We start from the raw sequence: 25,357 nt of genomic DNA on the forward strand, positions 1-25,357 counted from the left end.
CTCAACTTTTCATGTCTGTCTTTGTTCTTCATCTTGACCTTTTATCCAGCGATCGCGGTGTGCAGGTTTCCAAATTAACAATAATGAACTAACCGAAACAACAGTAAAGAAAAAAGAATCTGATGTTAAATAATCGCGGACCATTTAAATATCATTAAAATATTTTATGTTTGAGTTTACATACTTCATTAGTTACAATTCATCATTCACTATTTTCTTAGCAGACTTTGGCTTCCCTTCTGCGCGAGTCTTCTTCTTGTCGCCCTTCTTCAGAGCCTCCAGGTAGTTAGCACGCTCACTTAGAGGACCTTCTCTTGGCTTTACTTCAAATTCTTCGTACAGGAACTTAGCTATTTCAGTTTTTGAAACAGATTCGCCTTCGTAGACGTACATTTTATCATCATTAGGGTCGATAACAACAAGCATACTCGTCTTGCTCTTCCTTTGAGTAGGAATTAATGACTGGAGAGACTTATAAATTTCTGGAAAAGAGTCTTGGAGTTCCACAGAGTCTGTAAGTGGGGCCAACTTTTCGTTTTGAACAGTAAAACAGTCAAACTCGAAGAGCCAATCTAATGCAATGCTCTTGAAAGTTGGCGATACATCTCCCCTGCTTGAAAACAAGAGAATTTTCTTTCTTGGAGAACTTTTAAGAACAGATTCAAGTTTTGTAAGCCCAAATAGTTTTTTCACATAGCTTTTCATTCTAGACAATGCAAAATCAGCAATCGCTGCCAATTTTCGCTTGCCCATATAAACTTCAAAAGCATGTGTTCTTGGCAAATGTTGAGGTTTAGATGTAGTAATATCAATCTTTGGGGGCCTGAAGATAAGTATTGTAGGGAAACCTTCAATCTTATGTTGCGCACATAGCTGCTTATTCTTTGCCAAATCACAATTGACAGTTGCAACTTGCACAACCCCATCCAAACTCTTTGCGACTTTTTTCATCGTATTTTTCAGCTGCTTACAGTGGCCACACCATGGCGCATAGAACTCAACAACGGATGTATAGTTGGTTCTGTGAATCACCTTGTCAAAATTCCTAGGCGTTAATTCAATGATGTTGGGATCATTATCATAAAAGTTTTGGCACCATACAACAGGCAATATTTGACAGACAACGAAGAGAATCCAGCGAAGAACCAGCATTTCCAAAAGCACCCTGTGTCTTCTGCATTCCGCTGAACTGTGAAATCGCCAAGTAAATTAGCGACAGAGTTCTAATACTCCAAATTCCGGCTTACCACGCGAAAAAAACAAGACATACCAAATTTTCATAATTTTTATCATTCTCTATAGATTAAATATCTTTCGTTATATGTGCAAGTAATTTAGAATCAAGTGGTACTCGGAAGTGCGTTAGCCTTCTTTTCCGAATGAGAGATGTCATCATTTGCCTCACCCGATGAAGAAGTGGTTGTATCGACTTGACGCCCATGTAGTCTATGCATTTCGTGCTCCTCTTCCTCTCCTTCTTCACCATCCTCTTCTTGATTATTTCCCGAATCAAACCCCCATTGAGAATAATCTCTTCTTACCTCAACATAATCATATGCAAATTCACCAATCTGATCTTCATCCATTCCACGAGCTTCCGCTTCTTCTGTAATTCTTAATTGTAATCCAGGAATCTTGTCAATAACAAAACAAATGATAGCGGTAACGACGGCACAATAGCCAACACACGCTGCCACATAAGCAATTTGTTTATACATTTGTTCATAATTGTGTGAAATCCATCCTCCCTTGTGAGACGTGACGCCATCCATGCCAATCACCCAATCAGCGCCAAAGAGAGCATTGAATATCAGGCCGACCACACCTGCGATGCCGTGTTCTGCTAAAATATCCATTGCATCATCAACTTTCAAATAGTACTTGATTTTTGTTGAAAAATTACAGACAATACCTGCAATAATTCCCTGAATGAATGACCCATAGAGTGTAATACAACCTGAACTTGGTGTTGCTGCAACAAGGCCGGAAATAATACCGGAACAAAGACCAACCGTGGACCATTTCCTTTCCAGTCTAAAATCAAGTAAGCACCATGTCATACCAGCTGTAGCGGCACTTATATTTGTGTTCATAAAGGCGTAAACAGACTTCAAATTTGGTGACAAAGAGGTGGCAGCATTGAACAACAACCAGCCGAACCAAAGAAGCGACGTCCCTAAAGTGACCATAGAAACATTATGCGGCCTAAAATTGATCAACAAGCTTTCATTACGCTTGCCCAGGAAATATGAATAGACAAAGCCACCCACCGCACTCAATACCTCCACTGGGCCGCCACCAGCCCAATCCAAAACCCCCCACTGATAGCACCATCCACCAGGTGCCCAAACCCAGTATGCGATAGGGCAGTACACAACGGTTGCAAAAACGAAAAGAAAGACCATATGCGGTAACAACCGTCCTCTTTCAGCTGTTGCACCTGCCACAATACTCAGAGTAACGCACATAAACATCATTTGAAAAACTGCAAAGGCAAGTTCGGGATAAGCAGCTTCAGGATCTGCTTTTCCATACACATTCCTGAATCCAAATGAATCCAAATTGCCAATAAATTTATTGTTTGGTGCAGTCTTCGAAAACGCCAGTGAAAATCCCCAGAAATACCACTGAACCATGCCAACTAGCGTCGCCATTATAACTGCCCATATCAACGATAGCGCAGACTTTCTTCTTGCCAGCCCCGAGTACAGAAACCCCAGTCCAGGAACCATGATGAACACCAACGCGGCCCCAAGAATTATAAATCCTACAGTCCCTTCATCGTAGCTTTCTGTCCACACATATCCCTCCGCCATTGCTAATCTTACGTCCTGGTCAACAAGCGATATAGAGTACACGACGATCAACTAAATTTTTTGACAACTTGAGATGCTATATGAAATCTTTGAAGAGAATCGCCAATTTCCAGATTTTTCGAAAATTTCAGAATCAGTTTAAGCCATATATCACAAACAGCTCAAGCCATATATCACAAACCGCTCTGCACCTCAAACCTTGCGCCTGCCGCTTCAAGCCTTATCGTTCACTCTCGTGGACTATAAACAAGTGGGCGTTTTATTCAGTACAATAGAACACAGACAACTACAAAGCACTCACTATGCATGCAAATATACGCAAGATTTACAAAACTAAAACCGATGAACACATATACACAGAAAAACAGAAAAGCACAAAACTCGATGAGTTTACTGATAGCGAATCCCCTTCTGATAGGTTCAGGAGCATAATCTCACGAACAGAGTGACTCCTAGAGTGCTTGTGATGATCATTAAAAGTCACTTCCGCTACCTCTGTTCTTACACGGCATCTAGAGAGAGGCAATGAAACGGCCCCAGTGGTACCTCATTGCCGTTTCGCCCCAGTCAACGCGCCGACTTCAGGGACCTGCAACCAAAATGGGAAAAGCAGGGAAAAAGCAATCACAAGGAACGGCTGAGTATGGCCCATTACCCGCACGTAGAAACGTCAGCGGCCTCTTTTACCGCAGCATTGCCTGTTGACTGCGGTGTTATGCGGTGTTATGCGGTATATATGTCATCATCGACGTCAGCAGATAATACGAAACTCGGAAAAAGCAAAGGCGAAAAGCCGATGGATATGTAACATTATACGTCGCCGTGTGTGGCGACACAGTCATGTGACCTTGTGTCACATGACTTACGCCGCGGATTCATGTGATGGTATTTGGCACTTTTTCACTCTAGTCATCTCTTTCGGCATGCCTCTTTTTTCATGTGATATGGACAATGCAAGGGACAGAACGGACGGTAGTGGCACAGTAACGCAGGAAAGCAAGCAGGCAGTAGTGCAGCAGTCACCGGCGTGACAGTAAAGTTCATTTGCGCGTTTAAAGGCGAGAACTGGCGGGTTATCGGGGAAGCATGAGAAGTAAGGACGTTGAGCGTGTTTTCAATAAAGGGCTGTCATTGAAGTACCCTGAGGCGCTGGAAGGACTCGAGAATTGCCCGAGCGCAGAGATAGTGCTGCAGAGAAATGAGTGCATACGAGCTGTTGCGGATGCCAAGGGAGCGTTGGATTGGCTTTCTCGAATTGACCTCCTCTTGAATTATGCGGGCGCTTTGTTGCAGCTCTTGCAGGACAGTAGTGGGAGCGCAGTAAGCTCGCTGGCCACGGATCTTGTTATCACGCTGCTCAATGCGTCGGGGTATTATCAAGAGATTTCATTGGATACGATGGAGCGTGCTTACGGAACGGCCATGGCCACCTCTATGTGGTCCACCAGCGGGCTGTATTTGAGGAAAGGCCTCGGGTTGCTGCAATTCACATTAGCGCCACCGATTTCTGACATTACCAGTTGCTTGTCTCAAACACTTAAACTCCGGATCTCGAGCACAATAAATGAAATGATCATGGAGTTCCAGTTTGTACAGCAAATCGGCATAGTGGTGCTTTCGCTTTCGAAACTGAGGTCACGGGTTCACAAAGAAAGGAAAGACGCAATGCTGGATATACAAGAAGGTGATCTAAATGATCTTTCAAGGAATAGTCTCGTGTATGCCAAATTAGTTATTGGCTGTTTGGAGACTTCGTCAAGGTATAGCAATGACTGCGGCAATATTATCAATAAATCAGGAATGGCATATCTCAATAGTTTGATTTTTCTGTTGCTATCATTGGACCAATACTCGAAAGACGAATGTGGTGTATCTGTGGGCATGATTGATATGTCGATATCTTATCTGCAGAAATTAGTGCCAAAATCACAGCTAGAAGCATCATTACTGTTAGAAAAGAGGAAAAAAAGGGACATTCTAAAAAGTGCATTTCAGAAAAACGAAATTAAAAATAAAACAATCAGAACTAGTTTGGACATTTGGTCCAAGAAATCCAAAAACAATCAGCTTCTGCCTCTATTAAAGCTAACATTAGACGATTTCTTGATTCAATTAGCCATTCTACTTCGTTACAGGTACGTTCAGACAAACGAAAAACTATCATTTAAGCCAATTGTGAGCGATGAATCAACCCTACGGAAATTGTTCCCACGAAGTGTTGCCTCAGAATTGCAAGGTTCGGAATGGGTATTTGATCGAGAAACACGCTCCCTGCAAGAGGTTTCAGCTACGCCATATACTGAAACAAATGCCAATGATTACTATTAATCAATTTTTGGGCACAGAACGAAAAAACTCTTGTGCGAAACGTCCCTTTGACTCTATATCTAAGGTTTTTGATACCAACTTAAATTTATTGCCGTCGTTCATGTTAATTCTGACATCATCGATCGGAAATATTGATTGAGGCTCGTTGATTTTAATCTTAATGTTGACACCTTTGATAAGCATTCTGACAATGTATTTAGATTTCGTGATTGTTAGTGGCGTCACTAGGGTTCCGTTTATCTTTATATGAATTGTTTGGACCAGTGTTGCCGAGTTAGATGAATAACCTAAAAACTCTTGCATGCTATCCACATCAACCTGAAAGGGTAGTATACTTTTACCGTTTGACGAAGTACCTTCTGGAAACATAAACAAAACGTAACCTTTTAATTGATCCATGCTGGACACTTCTTGACCATATTTTTTAGCATTTAGAGAACCATCCAGCACAAAGTCCATATACTTCTCTCTTGACATTTTATAAATAGTCTTTTCAAATGGAATTAAGAATAACGATTGATCCAGTGCTATCAAACTTAGTGCTAAGGCATCAAGAGGAGACGACGAATTGCACATGTACAGTTTATCTTTCTGGGGATAATGCTTGGCTCCTTGCATATCGCGTTTCTTCACACCATGAATGGTCACATCGACTTTACAATTGAATAATATTAATAAGATCAGCTTGAGAACTGATTTGGATCGGGTTATAGCACAAATCACCAGTAGAGGCAGTATAAATAAGGACTTCACTAGCAAGGTCAACCCTAATACCAGTTTTGCACCAAAACCTGGTGCAGACACAGACGGTGGTAAGAAGGGCGCAATTCCAGTGCCTCTATCTCTCCAATTGGTGAATTTTTCCATGATTTAAACCTCTCCCTTGTGTTCTTTTCCAGACATGGGACTTGGAGTGATTAGTGCGCTGTTTTTCACTTTCAACCAGTAAATATGGCTTGGGTTTACTGCGCAACGAAAAAAAAAAGGCTTCATCATCATCAACACAGTATTAATCAATATACCTTGTGCCAAACCTTTATTGTGTTTATCATGTCCCTTCCGAATGTTCTGGCTAGAGGTGACGAATTCTTGGGAGAGTACCCTCGAAATAGTACTCTCTGGAGATTCTTTTCTTATGGTACATGTGTCTTTACTATAGGCATGTCCAAATTGATATTGAAAAGTCTCTATAATGTTAAGCTTGACCATATGGACAGATTGGATAATGCTATCAATAGGTCGCAGAGTGAAAATAGAGGTCTCCTGACGATTATGAACCACATGTCAGTAATTGACGATCCTTTCATTTGGGGTATATTCCCATGGAGAATTTATAAAGATTTAGACAGTGTTAGATGGTGTCTTGGGGCTAACAATGTCTGTTTTCAAAACAAAATTCTGGCAACTTTCTTTTCGTTAGGTCAAGTTCTTTCCACAGAAAGGTTCGGTGTTGGGCCATTTCAAGGTTCAATTGATGCTGCCATCAGATTATTGAGCCCTGATGACACACTTGATCTTGAATGGACACCCTATAGTGAGACCCCAAATAAACTAGTCTTGCCCCAAAAAGCTGGCTCTCTAGTTAAGACTATAAAGGAAGATTATTTACCACCTATTAAGCGTTATAAACCATCATGGATGCACGTTTACCCCGAAGGTTTCGTTTTGCAGTTGCATCCTCCTTTCTCAAACTCAATGAGATATTTCAAATGGGGAGTCTCCAGAATGATTTTAGAATCAACTGTGGCACCTATTATTGTGCCTATTTTCACCACTGGCTTCGAAAAAATCGCATCAGAGGAGGCCGCAGGTTCAACAATCAAGCGTTACATACCTACTAATTTTGGCGCTGAGATCAAGGTAACAGTGGGTAATACGATCGAAGATAATGTCATAGAGAAGTATAGAGAGGAATGGAGACAACTGGTGGATAAATACTATGATCCTAAGAATCCAGTCGATTTGACGCAAGAGTTGAAATATGGTAAAGAAGCACAAGATCTACGCAGTAGATTAGCAGCTGAGCTCAGAAAATACATCGCTCAAATTCGTCATGATGAATGTAAGTTTCCAGAAGAAGATGCACGGTTTCAATCATCTGCCTGGTGGAAAAGCTACACGCTAACCGAGGGAGCATCTGATCCTGATGTTAAATTTATCGGCAAGAACTGGGCAATCAGAAGGCTGCAAAAATTTTTAACTAAACAAGAAGAAAACGATAGATCCTCCCGTTGAAACTGCTTCAGGTACACGCAGATACTCTTATTGTTAATCTGCATGTTGAGCATTCTTTGTATAATATAATACCAATTATAAACTATTTACTGGTCATCAATTTTTCTTGTAACTAATCTTGTGGAATTGACTTTTGATGCAAACCGTAGCGAATTGATATTTTCATTGATGTTTTCGGAGCAGGCAGATATGTTTACAAACATCAACGTTTTGGAGTTCCCCATGAGCGAAAATTTTAGCAAGTACGTCAGTTTGGAATTTCGAAAAGGTATGTGTCTCTTGGAAGCATCGGGGCTACCAAGAGCATGGATAACATCTCCCAAACAACTTAATGACTTGTTTATATTTTGTGTTTCCCTCAAACGTTCGCCGACAACTTGAGATGTATTTATTCTTTCGGACCCAGCAAGATCAACCAGATTTAAAACGCCACTCGATTCCTCTCCGCTTATCTTATTCACACCATTTAAATGAATAATGAAGATGCTGTGTGAGCGAGAGGATCGGTCATTAGCTGCCGTTGACGCGGTCGATCTCAACTTGTTTGCTTTCCTCAGTAGCCCCTCCACAGATTCCGGTTTCTGTAGTTGACAACTCGTGACGTTCGTTATTATAGTAGTCTTGTTTTCCTGATCGTGTCTAATTTCATGTCTTACGTTTCTGTGGCCATCTTCTTGGCCATTTTCAACGCTATTCTCGTTCCTCAAGAGATCAGCAATTACGTCGTTGTATATTTCTACGAATTGGCAGCTGATTTCGTACTGCCAACCTCGCTCCTTCAGCGCATCGATCCAATTGAAAATATGGGCTATAGTTGATGGAATTATACCATCCCTTGGATTCAGCATCGTATAGGTCTTTCCTGAGCCTGTTTGACCGTATGCAAATATGCAAACATTGTATCCATCTAAAGAGCTTTGAATCAACTGACATATCTCCTCAAAAACATCGTTATTAGTTTCGCTTTGATCAAAAATACGATCAAACTTAAAAGTATATGGAGCTGAGCCTCTTTTTTCTTTTTGTATATCGATTGTTTGCGTACCAGCGCTATCATCAAATCGACGGACACATATGTTTTCTGATCTGGAATTCTCATGACTCAATGCAGGTCGTACTCGGCAAAAAACTCTGATATTTCCACGAAGCTCTTGTAATTCATTATGTAAGCTTCTTCTCATTGATTCTTCTTTCATTAGTATTTCATGTATCTGCTGTAGCTCTACTTCAGTATTTTTGATGTATTCTTGCAGTTGCTCTTTTTCTTGTTGTAGTTTGTCAATATCGTCTATCTTTGAAACCACTTCGTCATTCAAACGAACATTCGCCATTTTATTTATTTCTAAACTCTTGCTTAAATTATCTTGCTCAATTGTTAGTTCCTCTAGCTTTCTTCTTTTCTTTCCAACTTCTGGCTTAAGTGATTCAATTATTTCAACATTGAGAGTATCATTTTTGCTGCTATAGGCTTCATTTATTTTGACGTTCTCTTTCCATTTCTCCTGATATTGCTCGAGCCATTTTTCTTTTGAGATACAGTGCTTCATATCCTTTTGCTTCAACATATCCTGCAGAGTATTATTATTTGTTAAGATCGCATTTCGTATGCCTTCAACTCTATCCAATAATGCGTCCCTGTCTTGTTGGAATTTTCTGATCTTGGAATACCTTAGCATTTCTACTGTCTCGCGATATTCGTTAGCTCTTTTGTTAACTTCTGCTTCATTTTTAGCCTTAAGCTGCTGCAAATTGAGCTCGTGTCCTTGTGTCACAAACGCCCTCTGAATACTTTGTTCCTGTTTGAGTTTTATCAACTCATTTGATTTTAATTGTAATTGCCGAATTTTTGAGGCTTTCTCTTCACGTAAGGTTTCCCATTTAGACTCTGCGTTATTATATTTCAATCTACACTCACTTAACTCGTCATTTAAAGAATCCAACATTGCTTTCTTCTGAAAAAGAATATCCTGCAGTTGATTAAGCTCCCGAATATTTTCTTTGTAAAAAGAAGTCAGATGTGTAGAGCAGCTGCTACCAAAAGACTTTGCAGCTGTACAATCGTTTGAACCTAAATTCTCCTCATCTCGATCGTAGGGAATGGCCCCTGAAGATGAAGATGATTTGGCATTTGCGTCTCGCCGTTTGTATTGTACCGGAGAGTAAGATCCTGCCTTTGGTGATGGAATTGAACTGTAGTAATTTCTTGTCCTCGTGGGTGTAGTAGGAAGTTCCGCCATTTCAATAGATGACGTTTGCTTATCCTACGGTATGATGGTGAAGTTAACGCTGATGCCAGCGGTACGTGCTGGAGAAATGTTCAACAAAAGACTTCAAAAGATACGCCACCTTATATGTATCTACATACATCAGTTCATGCCCTCGACCATCTTGCTTCTGTTTCAAGTTGGTATCCTTTTGATGTTTGGTTTCACTATGGTTTGGCTTAAAGAGTACTTATTACCCGACCATATAAATTTTTCAGAATACTAATGCCAGTCCGATGAGCTTCAAGATCGAAAAGAATAGCTGTGACACGAATGAAAGACCTATCTAATCTCAAGCGACAGATTTAAGCCGCTGCAATCATCACAATGGTATCTAAGGGTAAACTCGGTGGGCTGACTCACGAACGTGGCAAAAATTCCAAAAGAAGTGCAACTAGTGACAAAGAGACTTCAAGTGACAGAAAGCCTGAGGGAGTCAAAAATGATGGTGGTAACGAATCAGCACATGAGAGCACAATCGAATCATCAGCTTCAGAGAGTGACGAAGATTCTGAAGTTGATGTAACCGATTCCTCTGATGAAGAGGAGGATCAGTTCCCATTGAAAAAGAAGTCGAAGAAGAGCAAGCATGACGATGGTTCCAATGACTTTTCTGGAGCAGTTAACGCTATTCTATCATCGCACTTGAAAGCTTACGACAGAAATGATCCTATTATGGCAAGAAACAAGAAGGTTCTGAAGCAAAATGAATCCGATAAGCTTGAACAAAAAGCAAAAAAGGCTTTACTTGCAGAGAAAAAGAAGAAACTGGAGAAGGCAAGGAACAAGGATGTAATACCAAAGATCACTGATGATGCGCAATCCGGGGAGGAAATTAGGAAAGTACTAGAAAGAGAGACGAGGCTAAGAAAAATCGCCAGAAAGGGTGCGGTTAAACTTTTCAATGCCATCCTTTCCACTCAAGTCAAGACAGAGAAAGATGCAAAGACTAAGTTTGGTGACATTAAAAATGTGCACGAAAGGGAGCAATTAATCACGGACGTATCGAAAGAAAGATTTCTTGATATGGTAAAGGCAGCCGGTGAGGAAGATTAAGCGATGAATTTCCATTTGGATAATTACTCTGTTTTCATATCCAAACGTGTAAATTAGAGCAGAAGTTATACAGTTTTTTAGCTTTTTATGTAATATAATCAGAAAGTAAGAACAGCGACTATCAATGCACAGGAAACTTTGGATTGACAATATAATGAAAAGCTTAATTCACTTTATGTAAAACAAGTAGTTCTTCCAAATCTAGTTGTTGTCAACCCGTGCCACGATAAAGACAAGAAAATTTTGAACTATAAGCAGAATAATGAATAAAGTATGTTCACCCTAAGTAGTTCATATTTATCTCGTCATGACGATATTCCTCCACCCCCTAGAATCTATGACAGAGCTCGCTATTTCTTGTTCCATGCCGAAGATTGCTCCGCAGTCAGAGCCCTGAGTTGTTAGCGTTTCGCGATAGAAAATCATCCAAAGTTTCTCTCAAACCTATTGATATTTTTTTGGGGACTCTTCTTGATACTTTACATCCGTCGTTATCGCTACCAATTGTCTTGTTTCTGGTTCCTCTAAATCGATTACTTAATATGTCCGAGGTCTCTCACAAGAACGACCTATATTTCAACAGCTGTTGATGTTGAAATATAAATCGATATTGTAAGATATATGAAAGAGATGACTTATAAGCATCAGAAATAAGACAATTGGTCTGTAAAACAAAATAAACGAAGTCAGATGAAACCCTAACAGAATGTCAATCGATACTGGAAAGATATCGGATGACAGTCTATCGCGAGACGTTTACAACTCAGGAGTCTGACTACGAAGGAGTCTATGGAATGAACACGAAATAACAGTTGTACTGTGAATTCTATGGAACTAGAAATGGTGTGATGACGATGAAAATTCTTCACCCGTCGTCCTCTCTTATGGTTCAATAGGTGCGAAATGTTGGGTATAAATCCTGACGTATTTTCCAGATATTAATCCAAGTTCAATTAGTTTTATTTCAATTCGTGATATAGAAAACCAAGGAATTATATATCTCTATAATTGAATATCATAGTATCATCATCAATGTCAAACCAAGTTACTATCGACAACGCCGAAGAAAACATTCTTTCCAAATAATTCCAAACAATAACAGCTCTCTCTGTATTGTTAGCAGTTGTCGCTCTAGAACATAGTTCTCAAACGTCACAAAGCAGTACTAATAATATCTATGAACTTTGTCACATGCTCCCTATATTGTTTATTATTTATGCTAACGTTTCAATCTAACATCAATTTATTGGCTCGCGTGGCGTAATGGCAACGCGTCTGACTTCTAATCAGAAGATTGTGGGTTCGACCCCCACCGTGAGTGTTTTTTTAGCTTATTCAAAAAGACAAAATAAAATTATAACATGTACAAAACTTCCAAATATTGATACTAAAACTAGCTGTACTTATTAAAATTCGATTTTAATGTTTCTTTAAATAGGAAATAACAATTTCCATTTGTGCAAAAAGATATAGATACATGGATATAAAAATTATTTTTCTGTCGATTTATGTCATTAAATTAATTTGAAGAGAACAAAAATAAAGAATCTTAAAATCTCTTCTAGAAGCCTAGTCCTCCATTTGAGTATGCCATTGGTTTAATTTCAGGGTGTGGAACTGCCTCAAAAGTTTCAACAATTAAATTTTCATCATCGTTTCCATTTTGTAATAGCTTGCCTTCACCAGGTACGACATGGATTACACCCCCAAGATTACCTTGTGTATCGCAGTAATTTGGCGCACTGAAAACCGTTGCTAACTTACCATCATGCTCGAACTGTACACCGCTCATCCTTACCTCATGAGACCTGAAAATCTTTTTCAGTTTGTTTTTCTCTAAAAATTGTTTTGTAATGTCAGCACCAAACGCGAAGCCCAACCCACGTTGAGATGGGCCAAATCCGTCAGCTTCCTGTGGATCGGACCAAAGCAGCTCCATGAAGGCACCTTCTCTTGGGGGTTGAGAAAATCTATCTATTTTCTTGAAATCTTCCAGGCTGCAAGATGTATCACTTGGCAGTCCACCATGCATGACCAAATAATCATCATTTATGATGGTAGCCAAAGGTAAACTCTCAAAACTTTCCGCAAACATGTCAAATATACGGGAGGAGTACTTATAATTACACTCGTCTTCAAATCCGTATATTTTGTTCATATTGTTGGTTTCATGGTTCCCTCTATTCAAATAAAAATTATGCGGATAGACGATTTTCAAGCAATAGAATAATAAGGCAACCTCACAGGACCAAGAACCGCGGTCCACAAAATCACCATTGAACAAATAAGTGTGTTTTGGACCCACTTTGCCAAATTTCCGGAAAAGATTCAAAACATCGTAAAGTTGGCCGTGTGTATCACCACAAACAGTGATCTTCGCATCAGGAGTCTCCCTGTTACACAGTTCGACAACTGTGGGCTCTTTGCGGAAAAGTCTGTTGGCATGGGAGACAATTGCAGCAGCATACTTCTTCGGAAGATTCTTGCCTTGTGTAAACATTTCAACTAATTTAGAGATGAATTCAGGATTCATATCACTGATTTCAGCGCCTGCACAATCACCTTTTTCGTCTGATAATTGAAAGAGAGTCAACTTGGGACCCTCATATTTAAGCAAATCAGCATTTGAATCAAAAGTATCTAATCTCACGGTTTCACAAAACCTGGCTTTATTGGACTCTCCATCATCTCCGATCGCTTTTCTAAACCTCTCCTCTCTTATAAATTTTTCGCAGACTTCCAGGGCCCTTGTTGCTGTTGTATCACCTGGCTTACCTTTCAAGACGACTTGAAGATCATTGCGAGCTTTCTTGAATTCGAGCAATCCGACATAAGAAAGACCACGTCTGTGATACGCTTTTATATTTTTTGGGTTCAATTTCAATGCTGTCTCACAATCATGCAATGAGCTTTGAAAGTTGTCGAGCTTTAAATGTGCCAAAGCCCTATTAGAGAAGTAAATAGACTGTGTGCCATCGAGTTCAATAGCCATTGTGTAAAACTCAATTGCCTTCGGATAGTTTAGTTTTTTAATCTGTACGTTACCTTCATTCTTCAACTCCACTGCTTTGGCAGCATCTTCGGCCACTGTGCTAGGCATATTCAACATTCAAGCAAACTTCTGAACAAGCTATACTTCAATTAAGGACAGAAGCTAGAAACGCAGATTATGGGAGAGCCAGTAAAGCTTTTATTAAAGGTTGTAAGATCCATCGTAAGTGCATCGATTATTTTTCATTCGAAGAAAGATCATTTCAACGCTACTAACTGAAAGAGCGAAAAAATTCTCTGTACAAGGTGGTCAAATAAGAATAGCGGGCGCTTGGATCTCCATAAATTATATATTGATTTGAAGGTCTCTTGGCCCAGTTGGTTAAGGCACCGTGCTAATAACGCGGGGATCAGCGGTTCGATCCCGCTAGAGACCATTTTTTATATGAGCTTGCAATAAGCAAGCTGAAATAGAGTCTTTAATGAAGAGAAGCGGACTAGCTTACTGATTGATTCAAGTATGTACGGTTACATAATATAATTATATCCTTTCACCAAAAAATTCGAAGAGTCTTTTTCTCACCAAGTAACTCCAGCTAGAAATGATTTCTTTTCTTCGATGTCGTCGTCCTCGAAAAGTCTATCGAATGCCTCGTACTCCAGCGTAGGCAAAACCTTTAATTTCCTAGATGTTTCAGCGGCTAGTAATGAATCATAGCTCCAATCAAGAAAGTCTTCCATATTGTAATTTAGTTTTCTAAATGGTTGGCCAAACATCTTTGCCAAAGTAGCGACATTAGGGTGGTAATGGTCCATTAAAGTTGCAAGTTCCCAAAGGGACGAATCTAAAGCCTTGGTGTTTTCTGGATTAGGTTCAGAAGCGTCGAAAGGATCACGATAGTCTGCTTTTAAATTCTTTAATTTTTGCACATCATCCGTGGACATGAATGGTGACGAAATGAAGGCCGGATTGTGTAACATAATCATGCAACTAGGATGTTTCCTCAGAAGATTGTAGACAAATGGAATAACCGAAACAATGGCACCTGGTGGGGCACTTAAGGTCAGTCTTGCAAGTCTTTTGATGAATGATGCAACTAAATGTGCGGACAGATGAGTTGAGGCTAGAAAGGTATCCATTAACCTGAAAAATCTTGCTCTATATTTTACATGAAATAAATTGGGAGTCAGTAATTGATACAATTTTGCGTAAAAATTAGGGTATTCTAGATTGTATCGAAGAATCAATGCGAACAACCCGTTGAGTGCCAATATAGGCACAACGTCACCAGAATTAGCAGTGGCTTGCAGGTCATATGAATCTGTCAAAAAATCCATCAATTTTGTGGGTTCATGAAAATGTGGAATGATTCTTTTATGAAGTACAAGTAATATTGTCTTGTATTGTTGCAAAGATAACTCTCCTCCCAATAAAACTAACCAGTTTTTCTCTATATTAGATTTGTACTTTGAAACACTATTAATTGCGGTCGGTGGGTTTGGTACAAATACTTCTAGTTCGTTGTTAGATTCCGAACAATGGCAATGGTTATTCACAAGGGTCAACCATTTAGCAATGCTTTTATTACTAGTGTACTTCTCCCTTTCATCTTCCAAAAGCTGCTTGAACTCTGTCTGAAAATAGTATTGTATATCCACGTAGGAACTGTAGTATTTTTCCAGAAACTCCTTCAGAATGGTGTTTTCCGACTGACCAGTTCGTGTGTCCTGCTCTGTTTCAGCAAGATCAGATTGCCACAATGCAACAATTAGATTTTTCAAGCTCTTATTCGGGAAAAAAGGCGTATCCTCGTTGGAAGCAAAATGAATGGACTCTGATTCCAAAAGCTGAATATATACATCCTGACAATCCAAGGCCAATGAAGTCTCAAATGGTGTCTCGGCTATCAGAAGTAGAATTTTCCTCTTAAAACTTTCATATGCCTTTCTCAACCATTGCGTAAACTGTAACAGCTCTCTGTTACGTCTTGTAGCAGAATCTAAAGTCAGGTCTCCGCGATCAAAAAGCTTCTTGAAGATCTGGTGCACTGCAACAGTTAAAAACCTGATGTTTCTCTCCACAGAGTCCTCTTTAAGTATAGAAGTGTCTTCTACTGTAAGTCCATTTATAAGCTTGATTATTGAATTGTAATGCCTTTTGTCATTAGCCGATGTGATCTGCTTGGCAATTTTTTTTACCTCGTCAATTTCTAGCACCATCTCGAAATCGTTGTGCCACACCAAAAATGACTTAACGAGCTACAATATCCAACAACCACACTTCTTGGTCCTGATTGACTTAATATTGCTATTTCATTCATTCGTGTTATCTCATCGCATCGCATCTCTGCCCTGCCAGTACAGACAATTTGAAATTTTTCATTCCGAAAACCTTATATTCGGGTAACACTCGAAGGAAAATTTTTTCTCTTTCAACAATTTCGCTATAAAAGCGAGCAATACCTTTCCATCAACTTTGGTCTTTGACACTCATATTTCAAGATACCGATGACCTTCCATGTTTTCAAAGAAGATGATGATATTATTTGCGTCATAAATCGAACAATTCTTCTTGAGATTGGCAAGACTAATCTCGAGGTTTTAATGGAGACTACGGTTCCTGCGCAGCAATTATCTTGTTACATCATATTAAATGATTCAAGGACGTTTTTTTAGAAAATTCTGATTCTTCCCCCATATGAAAGCGCTGCGGAAGGTCTATATGAGAAGTGGTGTCAGGCGACACCACTTGCATATCTAAGTAATTTTAATCTCAATCGCACTTAAATCTTGTGAGTGTGTTACCCCATACCCTTCTGGAAAAAGGTGGATCTAGGTATATTCAAACGAATATACGCCAAAGAACAGTTCTTGTGCAGATCCGTATCTACGATAAGAAGGGCAGATAAAAATTGGAGCTTCTTATTTTTCCTATAACTTAGGAGATTGTTCTTTTGACGTTCAGCGTAACTCGAAATGATTCATTATGAGAGCTCCAACATTTAGTAATCTTGGAGTAAAAAGCTGTTGGCTCATTACCTTTCATTCGTAGCACTCTAGCCGTCGCGCGGTGCAAAGTGAAAAATTTATCGTCGACTTTTGACTCATCGTGAAAATATGATAGATGATGAAAATGGAATCGGTAAATAGAAAAAATTTAAGTTCCTCCATTCTTATCTGGTCATAAGTTACATATATATATATATACATATATTGCTACTTATACTGATATCGACTCGTTTGAGATTAGAAGAGGAAAGAAAGAGAATAGAGAACTTTTTTCTAACATATAACTTCACAAAACGATAAGTGATGTGTGGTATTTTTGCATCATTCAGAAACGAAGATGTGCTTTCTTACAAGCCTAAGGCTTTACAGCTGTCCAAGAGAATAAGACACCGTGGTCCTGATTGGTCTGGTAATATTACTAAAAACTCCACGATTCTAGTTCATGAAAGGTTGGCTATTGTCGGTCTAGATACCGGTGCGCAACCAATCACAAGTCCATGTGGTGACTACATTCTATGTGTCAACGGTGAAATTTACAACCATATTCAATTGAGAGAGAAAACACCTGAATATGGTTACAAGACATTGAGTGACTGTGAACCTATTATTCCAATGTATCTGAAACACGACATTGAAGCACCAGACCATCTGGATGGTATGTTTGCATTCTGTTTATATGATGCTAAGCAAGATCGTATTGTTGCCGCTAGAGATCCAATTGGTGTTGTTACAATGTATATGGGTCGTTCATCGAAGTCTCCAAAGACTGTGTACTTTGCATCTGAGTTGAAATGTTTAACTGATGACTGTGATAACATTATCGCATTCCCACCAGGACACATATATGATTCGAAGACCGACAAGATCACAAGATATTTCAACCCAGACTGGTTAGACGAAGACCGTATTCCATCTACGCCACTTGATTTGAAACAGGTTAGATATTCTCTAGAGAGGGCTGTTAGAAAGAGATTGATGGCTGAAGTTCCTTACGGTGTATTGCTTTCCGGTGGTTTAGATTCCTCTTTGATCGCATCTATTGCTGCACGTGAGACTGAGAAGGCAAACAAAGAAATGAGCCCATCTCAGTACGACTCTGAAGAGAGCCATTTAGCAGGTATTGATAAAGATGGTAACCTACACAGCGCAGGATGGTCTAGACTACACTCTTTTGCCATTGGTTTACCAGACGCACCAGATTTGAAAGCTGCTAAGAAAGTTGCTAAATTTATCGGATCCATTCATCATGAACATACTTTTACTTTAGAAGAAGGACTAGATGCCCTTGATGATGTTATCTATCATTTGGAAACATACGATGTTACTACAATTAGAGCTTCGACACCAATGTTCTTGTTGTCAAGAAAAATCAAAGCACAGGGTGTCAAGATGGTTCTTTCTGGTGAAGGTTCTGACGAAATTTTTGGTGGTTACTTGTATTTCGCTCAGGCACCAAGCGCATCAGAGTTCCACACAGAATGTGTTAAGCGTGTTAAAAACCTACATCTTGCCGATTGTTTAAGAGCTAACAAATCCACACTAGCTTGGGGTTTAGAGGCTCGTGTTCCATTCTTGGACAGAGAATTCCTACAACTTTGTATGAACATCGATCCAAAAGAAAAACTAATTAACCAAAAGGAAGGTCGTATTGAAAAATACATTTTGAGAAAAGCTTTCGATACAACTGATGAGCCGGATGTCCAACCATATTTGCCAGAAGAGATCTTATGGAGACAAAAGGAGCAATTCTCTGATGGTGTCGGTTACTCATGGATTGACGGTTTGAAGGATACCGCTGACAGAGTTGTGTCCGATGAAATGTTCGCTGCGCCAAAGAGCTCTTGGGGAGATGATATTCCAACCACCAAAGAAGCTTACTGGTACAGATTGAAATTTGATGCCTTGTTCCCACAAAAGACTGTTGCTGACACCGTCATGAGATGGATTCCAAAGGCTGACTGGGGCTGTGCCGAAGATCCTTCCGGTAGATTTGCCAAGATTCATGAGCAACATGTTGATAACTGAATTAAATAGAAAGAAGGAGAGACAAAAATAAACAACAAAAACCATCCGTTTGTTTCTGTATAGGAGAAAATATGTATAAATTATCAGTATTATTTTCGCGAGCTTCATAGTTTGTTATGACGTCTTTGCATCATTAGACTTGCTTGGTTCATTTTTTGACCTCGAATTCCCTTGTCTATTAAACTTGTTGGTTATTCTGCTATACAGGACCACCAGATCCCACGTCAGTGAGTGAAATTTATCCCAATTCATAGGGACTTCTCAAATTAACACTAAGAATGAAATATGTGGTCGCAGTCGCCCATCACACACTTATCCAGTGTGCATCTATAGGCATGTATATATATATACATATTGGGAACAGGGATGGAACTGAGGCTAAGTTCCCATAACAATAAAGATTCAAAAGTGAAGAAATATCTACGTTGTCTGACTTACAGTTGAGAGAACGTGTAGAAGTGGCTTAGGCATGGCTTAGTTTCGATCGGATCATTGATTCCATGCATCTTACTTCACCCAAGACAGCCTCTGAGTGAGAATGGCGGCTTTGAAAGTGGCACCCGGACAAAGTTCTCGAAATCGCTTGTGGCAACAGAAAGACGAAACCTGGGACGAACTTAAGCACGACGAGTACACTTCGGCGGCTACGTCAATGTCATTTCTCATCAGAAAGACTTTTCATAAGTATCTCATATTTGGTGTCTAGAACACTTTATTATATGTCAGCTGAATTGGACGGACAGACAGAACATTTTCCAATGGAGATGCGGTTTGATCTGCAGCAGTGATAGAACCTCTGGTGTCTGGTGTGTGTTAATGCTGCAAAAACCAAGAAGGTAAGGCGATCGTGGTTAATGAATGGCGCAGAGAAAGAAATACCGCCAGGTGAAGGTCAAGCACGCTATAAACTCGGTACGCATGCGCACTTAGATAATAACAAATGCGTCTGCAACAGTTAGAGTGATTATTGGCTAAAGATCGATCGTCGCATCGAACACTATGCTGTTCTTCTATCCCTGTTCCCTTCCTCGGATCCAGTTGCTTTTAATCACATGCGTTCCTTATCGGCGCACATTCGTGGCCGCACGAGATTGTGGTATTCCGCATAAATGCCATCTATAATGGAAAAAAATGATAGTAAAATACTACTGATAAGTGGTCGTCGGACAACTTGAAAAATTAATTTGAAGCCCGAGCCAGTGAAGATTCCAAAGATTTTTAAAGGTTATTTTAGCACATTAAGTTCCTCTCACTTTCTCAGTAACGATATTTCTTCTAGGGAGCCAACAGTAAGTGCGAGAAGGAGCTATAGGTGAACAGGTTCACATGCCAGGAATAAGTCCAACAGGTATGAGTGCTTCTAACAGGAATCCACGCAAAAACAGGCAATCCATATCAGAAGCTATCTCCATTTCCCTTGGGTTGCATAAGTCAGAGAGTCCACAGGACGGAGATGGTCTATTGAGTAGTGAAAATGAACAATCCAATTGGGCGACGCCTCAGGGAAACAATTATTTAGGTAGATCATATGTTAGTGGATTTTTGTCGGCATCGTCTTTCCCCAATGGTTTCGATTCCGACGCATTACCGTTATCAAGACTTAGAACAAAGTCTATTCATGCATCGCAAAATTTACACAAAGAAACTGCTAAATTGTCTAATGATTTCAATGGCGATGAGGCAGAAGATGATAGATATGATGAATTAGGTGCTCATGATAACGCAGAAGATTACGGAGATTACAAAGACAATTATTTAGAGAACAACAATGATGAGCGATCATTTTCAGATTTTTATGACCGAAATGAAAGAGGCGATGCTATCAGTGATGAATATGAAAGCTTAGTGCATGGTCCTGGTCAAACGTACCAAGCTGTCACTTCATCTACCGAAGGTAGCAGTAGTGGCTTACGCAGATCTGCAAGCAACTCTGCTGTTGTGAATCATATTTCTAATTTTTGTTACAAATTCATACATTACTTGCCTGCAGCCATACTTGGATTGCTATTAAACATTTTGGATGCGTTATCATATGGTATGATTATGTTTCCAATTACTGATCCAGTGTTTTCGAGTTTGGGTCCAAGCGGATTATCGATTTTTTATATTTCCACAGTTATTTCACAAGTGACCTATTCAAGCGGATTCTCATCATTTGTATCTGGTATCGGTAGTGAAATGATTGAAGTTACTCCATTTTTTCATAACATGGCACTCGCGATTAAAGAATCTTTACCAGGTAAAGACGATGAAATTATTACAACAACAATTTTCTGTTATGCGTTCAGTTCTATAATTACGGGGGCAACTTTTTACTTGTTAGGTAAGCTAAAATTGGGTAAAATTGTTGGTTTTTTCCCGAGGCATATTCTGATAGGTTGTATTGGTGGTGTTGGATATTTCTTAATTGCCACTGGTATTGAGGTAACAACTAGAGTTCCATCAGTTGAATATACCTGGCACTTTTTAGCAAATCTTTTCAGCAATGTGGATATACTTCTGAAATGGGGCTTACCAGCTTTGCTAACTGCCATACTAATAGTTACTCAGCGTTGTTTTCAAAATGCATTGGTTCTACCATCATTTTATATTGTAACTCTTTTCGCATTCCATTTTATAGTGGCAATCACTCCAAGCCTTTCTCTAAGTAAATTAAGAGAAATTGGTTGGATTTTCCCAGTAGCAGCTTCTAGTGACAAATGGTATGATCACTATAAGTTATTTGATTTTACAAAAGTACATTGGAATTTGGTTTTAAAGCAATTTCCTACAATGTTAGCATTAACTTTCTTCGGCATTTTACATGTTCCAATTAATATTCCAGCTTTAGCGATTTCTTTAAAACAGGATAAAATTGACGTAGATAAGGAACTAATAGCGCATGGTTACTCTAATTTTTTTAGTGGTCTTCTCGGTTCTATTCAAAATTATCTCGTTTACACAAATAGTGTTTTGTTCATTCGTGCTGGAGCAGATTCCGCATTTGCAGGGTATCTTCTTGCAGCATTAACATTTGCCGTAATGATAATTGGCCCTGTTCTCATTTCTTTTATACCAATTTGCATCGTTGGCTCACTAATTTTCTTACTGGGTTACGAACTGTTATACGAGTCTTTGTTTGAAACTCTCGGAAAAGTAACAACTTTCGAATACATAACTATTGTGATAATAGTTCTAACAATGGGTATATTTGATTTTGTCCTTGGTGTCATCGTTGGTGTCTTGATTGCATGTTTCTCATTTTTATTCGACAGTGCCAAATTGAAGACAATCAATGGAGAATTTGATGGACAGGTTGCCAAGAGTACTGTTTATCGTGACTACCTGCAGACACACTTCTTAGATGGTGTCGGGGAACAGATTTATGTTTTAAAGTTACAAAATGTATTGTTTTTTGGAACCATTATTTCGATAGAAGAGAAAATCAATAAACTATTGGAGGACACTGATGCGAAAGATTCTAAAAAACGTAGAATCAAATACCTGATTTTAGATTTTAAAAACATCAATTCCGATAACATTGATTATTCTGCTGCAGAAGGTTTTAACAGAATAAAGAGGTTTACCCAATCAGAAAGGATTCAGCTGATTGTTTCATCCATTCAAGAGCGAGATCATATCTATAGCGCTTTCAGTAAGGTTGGGTTATTAGATGATGTGGAACTTTTTAGTGATTTGAACAGTGCCCTTGAATGGTGTGAAAATGAGTTTTTAACGAAATACCAAAGGTTGAGATCGATCGCCAAGAAGAAACAACAGAAGAAAATGGATGTTAATTTAGCCATAAGAAAAGCCACAGACAGGAAAATTTCTCTAGATGGACTTTTGAAGAAAAACGATGGTGTTATTTCTCAATCTCGCAATTCTATTTCGTTCCCAGACAATACGCCTAGAAACCACCAAATGTTATCTGTCGCCCAAAATCTTTTTAAAAGCGAGCAACAAACAAGAAATAGTTTAAGAGCACCGGGTCAGGAAACACCACTGGTTCTACCATTACTACTGTTTGCATTGAAGTTATATATCCCCAGCCTTATTTCGGAGGATCCTTCTGTAAGAGGTAAGGAAGTACAACTCTGGTCACAACTTTGTCCCTACTTCATCAAAAGAAGACTCGCTTCTCAATCTATATTACTCCATAACGATAACATTTTTTTCGTCATCGAATCTGGACTTATCAAGATAACATTTGATTTGCCTTCTGGCACTTTGTATGAGACGATGTCCAATAGAACGTGCTATGGCAAAGCTTCTAGCAAGGATTTTTCTTCTGGAAAAGATCAAAAAGCCACTATCATAACAGAAACAGATGCGGTTGTTTGGATCATAGATTCCTCAGCCTTGAACAAATTAAGAGACAACAATTTGCCGTTATACACTGACTTAATCCTATTAATACTTTCAATCAGGGACAAGAGGTTTAAGGAACTACTCGGCTACACCCTTGTTTGCTCTTAATAGCATGCTACATTATTGTGCTTTTATAGCGTGCGCGGCGCTCCAAGCGAGACAGTATAACTACAGAGAACTTATGTAATAATATAGATAAAATTTCCTCTCAAAATTATCACTCTCGATGAGGTAAATGTCGCCAGTTTGATTTGCGTTTCTTAAGAGGCCTGAAGCATTAGATTTTTGTTTCAACACATTTGTGTGCGAGGGCCTTTCTTCCAGATCGGATGAGACGGATATTCATCTTCGGGGTTATGGCGAACAATATCAGTGGGAGCGAATAAAATGCTTGGCAAGAACGGTGAAGTAAGCTGGCAAATATAAAGTTACCATTATCTGATCCTGAAGAGTATTGAAGTTGTGAGAATTTCCGCTCTGCTTAGCGTAGTATTCATCCCAGATATGAGTAAATCAAAGGGCAGCAACTCGACTGATACTGAGTTTGATGATATATCATCCTTTTCCTCAATCGATTCTTACAAGCCACAGCCATTTACCGGTTTTGAAAATGGCGAGGAGCAGGGACAAGGCCAGTTACAGGAACAAGGGGATCTAGTGTCACGCGCCAGCACCAATACTTTGAGCAAACCAGATTCGAATGCTATCGAGAAGGTGGTTACACATAACGCATTAAGTGGGAACGTCGAAACAAAGGAATCTTTACAGAAAGAAGGGCTGAACCTCAAGGATAAATCGGTGCCTGACATTAATGCACCACTGACGTCTACCTCTGAAACAGCGGCCTTCCCTGAGGAATACCGAATAGAGACCCAAACAGGATTGGTCAAACTTAAGACATTGAATGATTTAAGCAGAAAGGATACAAGAGTTTCAATTGGTAGCAATGATAAGATTTCGAGGAAGAGTACTGATAAAGGAAATCACTCTATTAAGAGCGGGCAGGAATCAGGTCAGGATGAAGTGCTCTCTAGCCACTCTTCATACGATCCACATAACTTAGAAAATGCTATCGAGAAGAACAAACATGAAATTGAAAAATATCAAAAACACAAACATGAAAAGGGTATCAAAGGATTTGTGCACAGATTGTTTGATTGATTGACTTGAGTATTTTCTGTGTCGTATTTGCGTCACTCGATTTATCTGTAGTTTATTTCTGCCTGATTTTTAAATAGGCTTGCTCACCTCGCATATTATATATAAATAACCTATAACTATACAAATCAAACAAGTGTCACAAAAGTTTAGCATATCGAGACTATCAAGAGTATGTGCATCCTAATGGCCACTACAAGTCATCCTGATTATGATTTGATTCTCATATCGAATAGAGATGAGTTCTTCGCAAGAGAAACTGGATGTACTCGTTGGGTCGACAATGATTTTGTGCTCTGTCCAACGGATGACGCATTAGTGAATCACGACGGCTATACATGTGGTACCTGGTTTGGCATCAATAGGGATGGGAAGCTTGCGACAGTTCTCAATTTAAAATTACTCGATCAACCGGCAGTAGTAGTAGGACAGCACTCCCTAAAATCAAGAGGCATTTTACCGATTTCATATTTATCCAAGAGACAATCTTCATTCAGCAATTGGGATAATTTTGCGAAGTTCAATAATCAGTATCCGCATTTGGCAGATACAGGCTCATTCAATTTGTTCTATGGAGATTGTATCACGGGCGACTACAGGATTATAGATTCGTTGGGCAACACTTTCGGAGTTTTGAACAGGGATACAAAAGACGACTTTATGGTACTTTCGAATGATGTATACCAAAACGGTGAATCCCAAAATACATGGGGTAAAGTGAAGCTAGGGAAGGATGGGTTACGCGAACTGGTAAGCGCTTCAAGGAATGAAAGCGAGAGATCGTTAATTGCAAATTGCTTTGCTTTAGCCTCTCGTTGTTCCGTTGATACGAAACAAAGAAATGGTAGTGAAATTACGTACTCCATTGATACTACCATGAACACTATCTTTACACCGCCATTGAAAGTTCCTTCATCGGACGATTTAGGGTGCTCAATGCCATATGGGGACTATTATGGAACGCGATCCCAAATAGTTTTACTCATTCGGAGAGGTCTTAATCACGTCAAATGTATCGAACGTACATTACATTCGTCAGACAGCGATTGCAATACATATGGTGCAAGTAATCCTAAGGCTACACAAGAATTTGACTTCACGTTGTAACCTTCGTGTATAACAAGT

General features: G+C 39.4%; 13 protein-coding genes and 2 non-coding genes across 15 annotated transcripts; 9 read left to right on the top strand and 6 right to left on the bottom strand.

Moving 5' to 3' along the window:
- Positions 1-192: 192 nt before the first annotated feature.
- Positions 193-1,152, bottom strand: MPD1 (protein disulfide isomerase MPD1; the record flags this gene model as incomplete). Its single annotated transcript, XM_037286996.1, has 1 exon — positions 193-1,152. The coding sequence occupies one exon, from the start codon at positions 1,150-1,152 to the stop codon at positions 193-195; it is 960 nt and encodes a 319-aa protein (XP_037142891.1).
- A 188-nt stretch (positions 1,153-1,340) lies between these two features.
- MEP3 (ammonium permease MEP3) lies at positions 1,341-2,816 on the bottom strand (the record flags this gene model as incomplete). Its single annotated transcript, XM_037286997.1, has 1 exon — positions 1,341-2,816. The coding sequence occupies one exon, from the start codon at positions 2,814-2,816 to the stop codon at positions 1,341-1,343; it is 1,476 nt and encodes a 491-aa protein (XP_037142892.1).
- Positions 2,817-3,902: 1,086 nt separating this feature from the next.
- HG535_0B02030 (uncharacterized protein) lies at positions 3,903-5,144 on the top strand (the record flags this gene model as incomplete). The annotated part of the gene is made up of 1 exon (XM_037286998.1): positions 3,903-5,144. One exon carries the CDS (start codon positions 3,903-3,905, stop codon positions 5,142-5,144), a length of 1,242 nt encoding a protein of 413 aa, XP_037142893.1.
- On the bottom strand, positions 5,145-6,011 carry LOA1 (lysophosphatidic acid acyltransferase LOA1; the record flags this gene model as incomplete). The annotated part of the gene is made up of 1 exon (XM_037286999.1): positions 5,145-6,011. The coding sequence occupies one exon, from the start codon at positions 6,009-6,011 to the stop codon at positions 5,145-5,147; it is 867 nt and encodes a 288-aa protein (XP_037142894.1).
- An 84-nt stretch (positions 6,012-6,095) lies between these two features.
- Positions 6,096-7,379, top strand: TAZ1 (lysophosphatidylcholine acyltransferase; the record flags this gene model as incomplete). The annotated part of the gene is made up of 1 exon (XM_037287000.1): positions 6,096-7,379. The coding sequence occupies one exon, from the start codon at positions 6,096-6,098 to the stop codon at positions 7,377-7,379; it is 1,284 nt and encodes a 427-aa protein (XP_037142895.1).
- Positions 7,380-7,465: 86 nt separating this feature from the next.
- Positions 7,466-9,616, bottom strand: KAR3 (Kar3p; the record flags this gene model as incomplete). The annotated part of the gene is made up of 1 exon (XM_037287001.1): positions 7,466-9,616. One exon carries the CDS (start codon positions 9,614-9,616, stop codon positions 7,466-7,468), a length of 2,151 nt encoding a protein of 716 aa, XP_037142896.1.
- A 354-nt stretch (positions 9,617-9,970) lies between these two features.
- Positions 9,971-10,699, top strand: RRP15 (rRNA-processing protein RRP15; the record flags this gene model as incomplete). The annotated part of the gene is made up of 1 exon (XM_037287002.1): positions 9,971-10,699. The coding sequence occupies one exon, from the start codon at positions 9,971-9,973 to the stop codon at positions 10,697-10,699; it is 729 nt and encodes a 242-aa protein (XP_037142897.1).
- Positions 10,700-11,948: 1,249 nt separating this feature from the next.
- HG535_0Btrna4R lies at positions 11,949-12,020 on the top strand. The gene has a single exon. It is a non-coding gene; the product is annotated as a tRNA-Arg (tRNA).
- A 240-nt stretch (positions 12,021-12,260) lies between these two features.
- Positions 12,261-13,808, bottom strand: PPT1 (protein serine/threonine phosphatase; the record flags this gene model as incomplete). Its single annotated transcript, XM_037287003.1, has 1 exon — positions 12,261-13,808. One exon carries the CDS (start codon positions 13,806-13,808, stop codon positions 12,261-12,263), a length of 1,548 nt encoding a protein of 515 aa, XP_037142898.1.
- A 245-nt stretch (positions 13,809-14,053) lies between these two features.
- On the top strand, positions 14,054-14,127 carry HG535_0Btrna1I. Its single transcript has one exon. It is a non-coding gene; the product is annotated as a tRNA-Ile (tRNA).
- A 142-nt stretch (positions 14,128-14,269) lies between these two features.
- NOC4 (ribosome biosynthesis protein NOC4) lies at positions 14,270-15,910 on the bottom strand (the record flags this gene model as incomplete). Its single annotated transcript, XM_037287004.1, has 1 exon — positions 14,270-15,910. One exon carries the CDS (start codon positions 15,908-15,910, stop codon positions 14,270-14,272), a length of 1,641 nt encoding a protein of 546 aa, XP_037142899.1.
- Positions 15,911-17,002: 1,092 nt separating this feature from the next.
- On the top strand, positions 17,003-18,724 carry ASN2 (asparagine synthase (glutamine-hydrolyzing) 2; the record flags this gene model as incomplete). The annotated part of the gene is made up of 1 exon (XM_037287005.1): positions 17,003-18,724. The coding sequence occupies one exon, from the start codon at positions 17,003-17,005 to the stop codon at positions 18,722-18,724; it is 1,722 nt and encodes a 573-aa protein (XP_037142900.1).
- A 1,326-nt stretch (positions 18,725-20,050) lies between these two features.
- On the top strand, positions 20,051-23,182 carry VSB1 (Vsb1p; the record flags this gene model as incomplete). The annotated part of the gene is made up of 1 exon (XM_037287006.1): positions 20,051-23,182. One exon carries the CDS (start codon positions 20,051-20,053, stop codon positions 23,180-23,182), a length of 3,132 nt encoding a protein of 1,043 aa, XP_037142901.1.
- Positions 23,183-23,578: 396 nt separating this feature from the next.
- Positions 23,579-24,235, top strand: HG535_0B02120 (uncharacterized protein; the record flags this gene model as incomplete). Its single annotated transcript, XM_037287007.1, has 1 exon — positions 23,579-24,235. One exon carries the CDS (start codon positions 23,579-23,581, stop codon positions 24,233-24,235), a length of 657 nt encoding a protein of 218 aa, XP_037142902.1.
- A 171-nt stretch (positions 24,236-24,406) lies between these two features.
- On the top strand, positions 24,407-25,339 carry HG535_0B02130 (uncharacterized protein; the record flags this gene model as incomplete). The annotated part of the gene is made up of 1 exon (XM_037287008.1): positions 24,407-25,339. The coding sequence occupies one exon, from the start codon at positions 24,407-24,409 to the stop codon at positions 25,337-25,339; it is 933 nt and encodes a 310-aa protein (XP_037142903.1).
- Between the last annotated feature and the right edge of the window lie 18 nt (positions 25,340-25,357).

This window comes from Zygotorulaspora mrakii, chromosome 2, assembly GCF_013402915.1.
Source record: "Zygotorulaspora mrakii chromosome 2, complete sequence".
Taxonomy (NCBI): domain Eukaryota; kingdom Fungi; phylum Ascomycota; class Saccharomycetes; order Saccharomycetales; family Saccharomycetaceae; genus Zygotorulaspora; species Zygotorulaspora mrakii.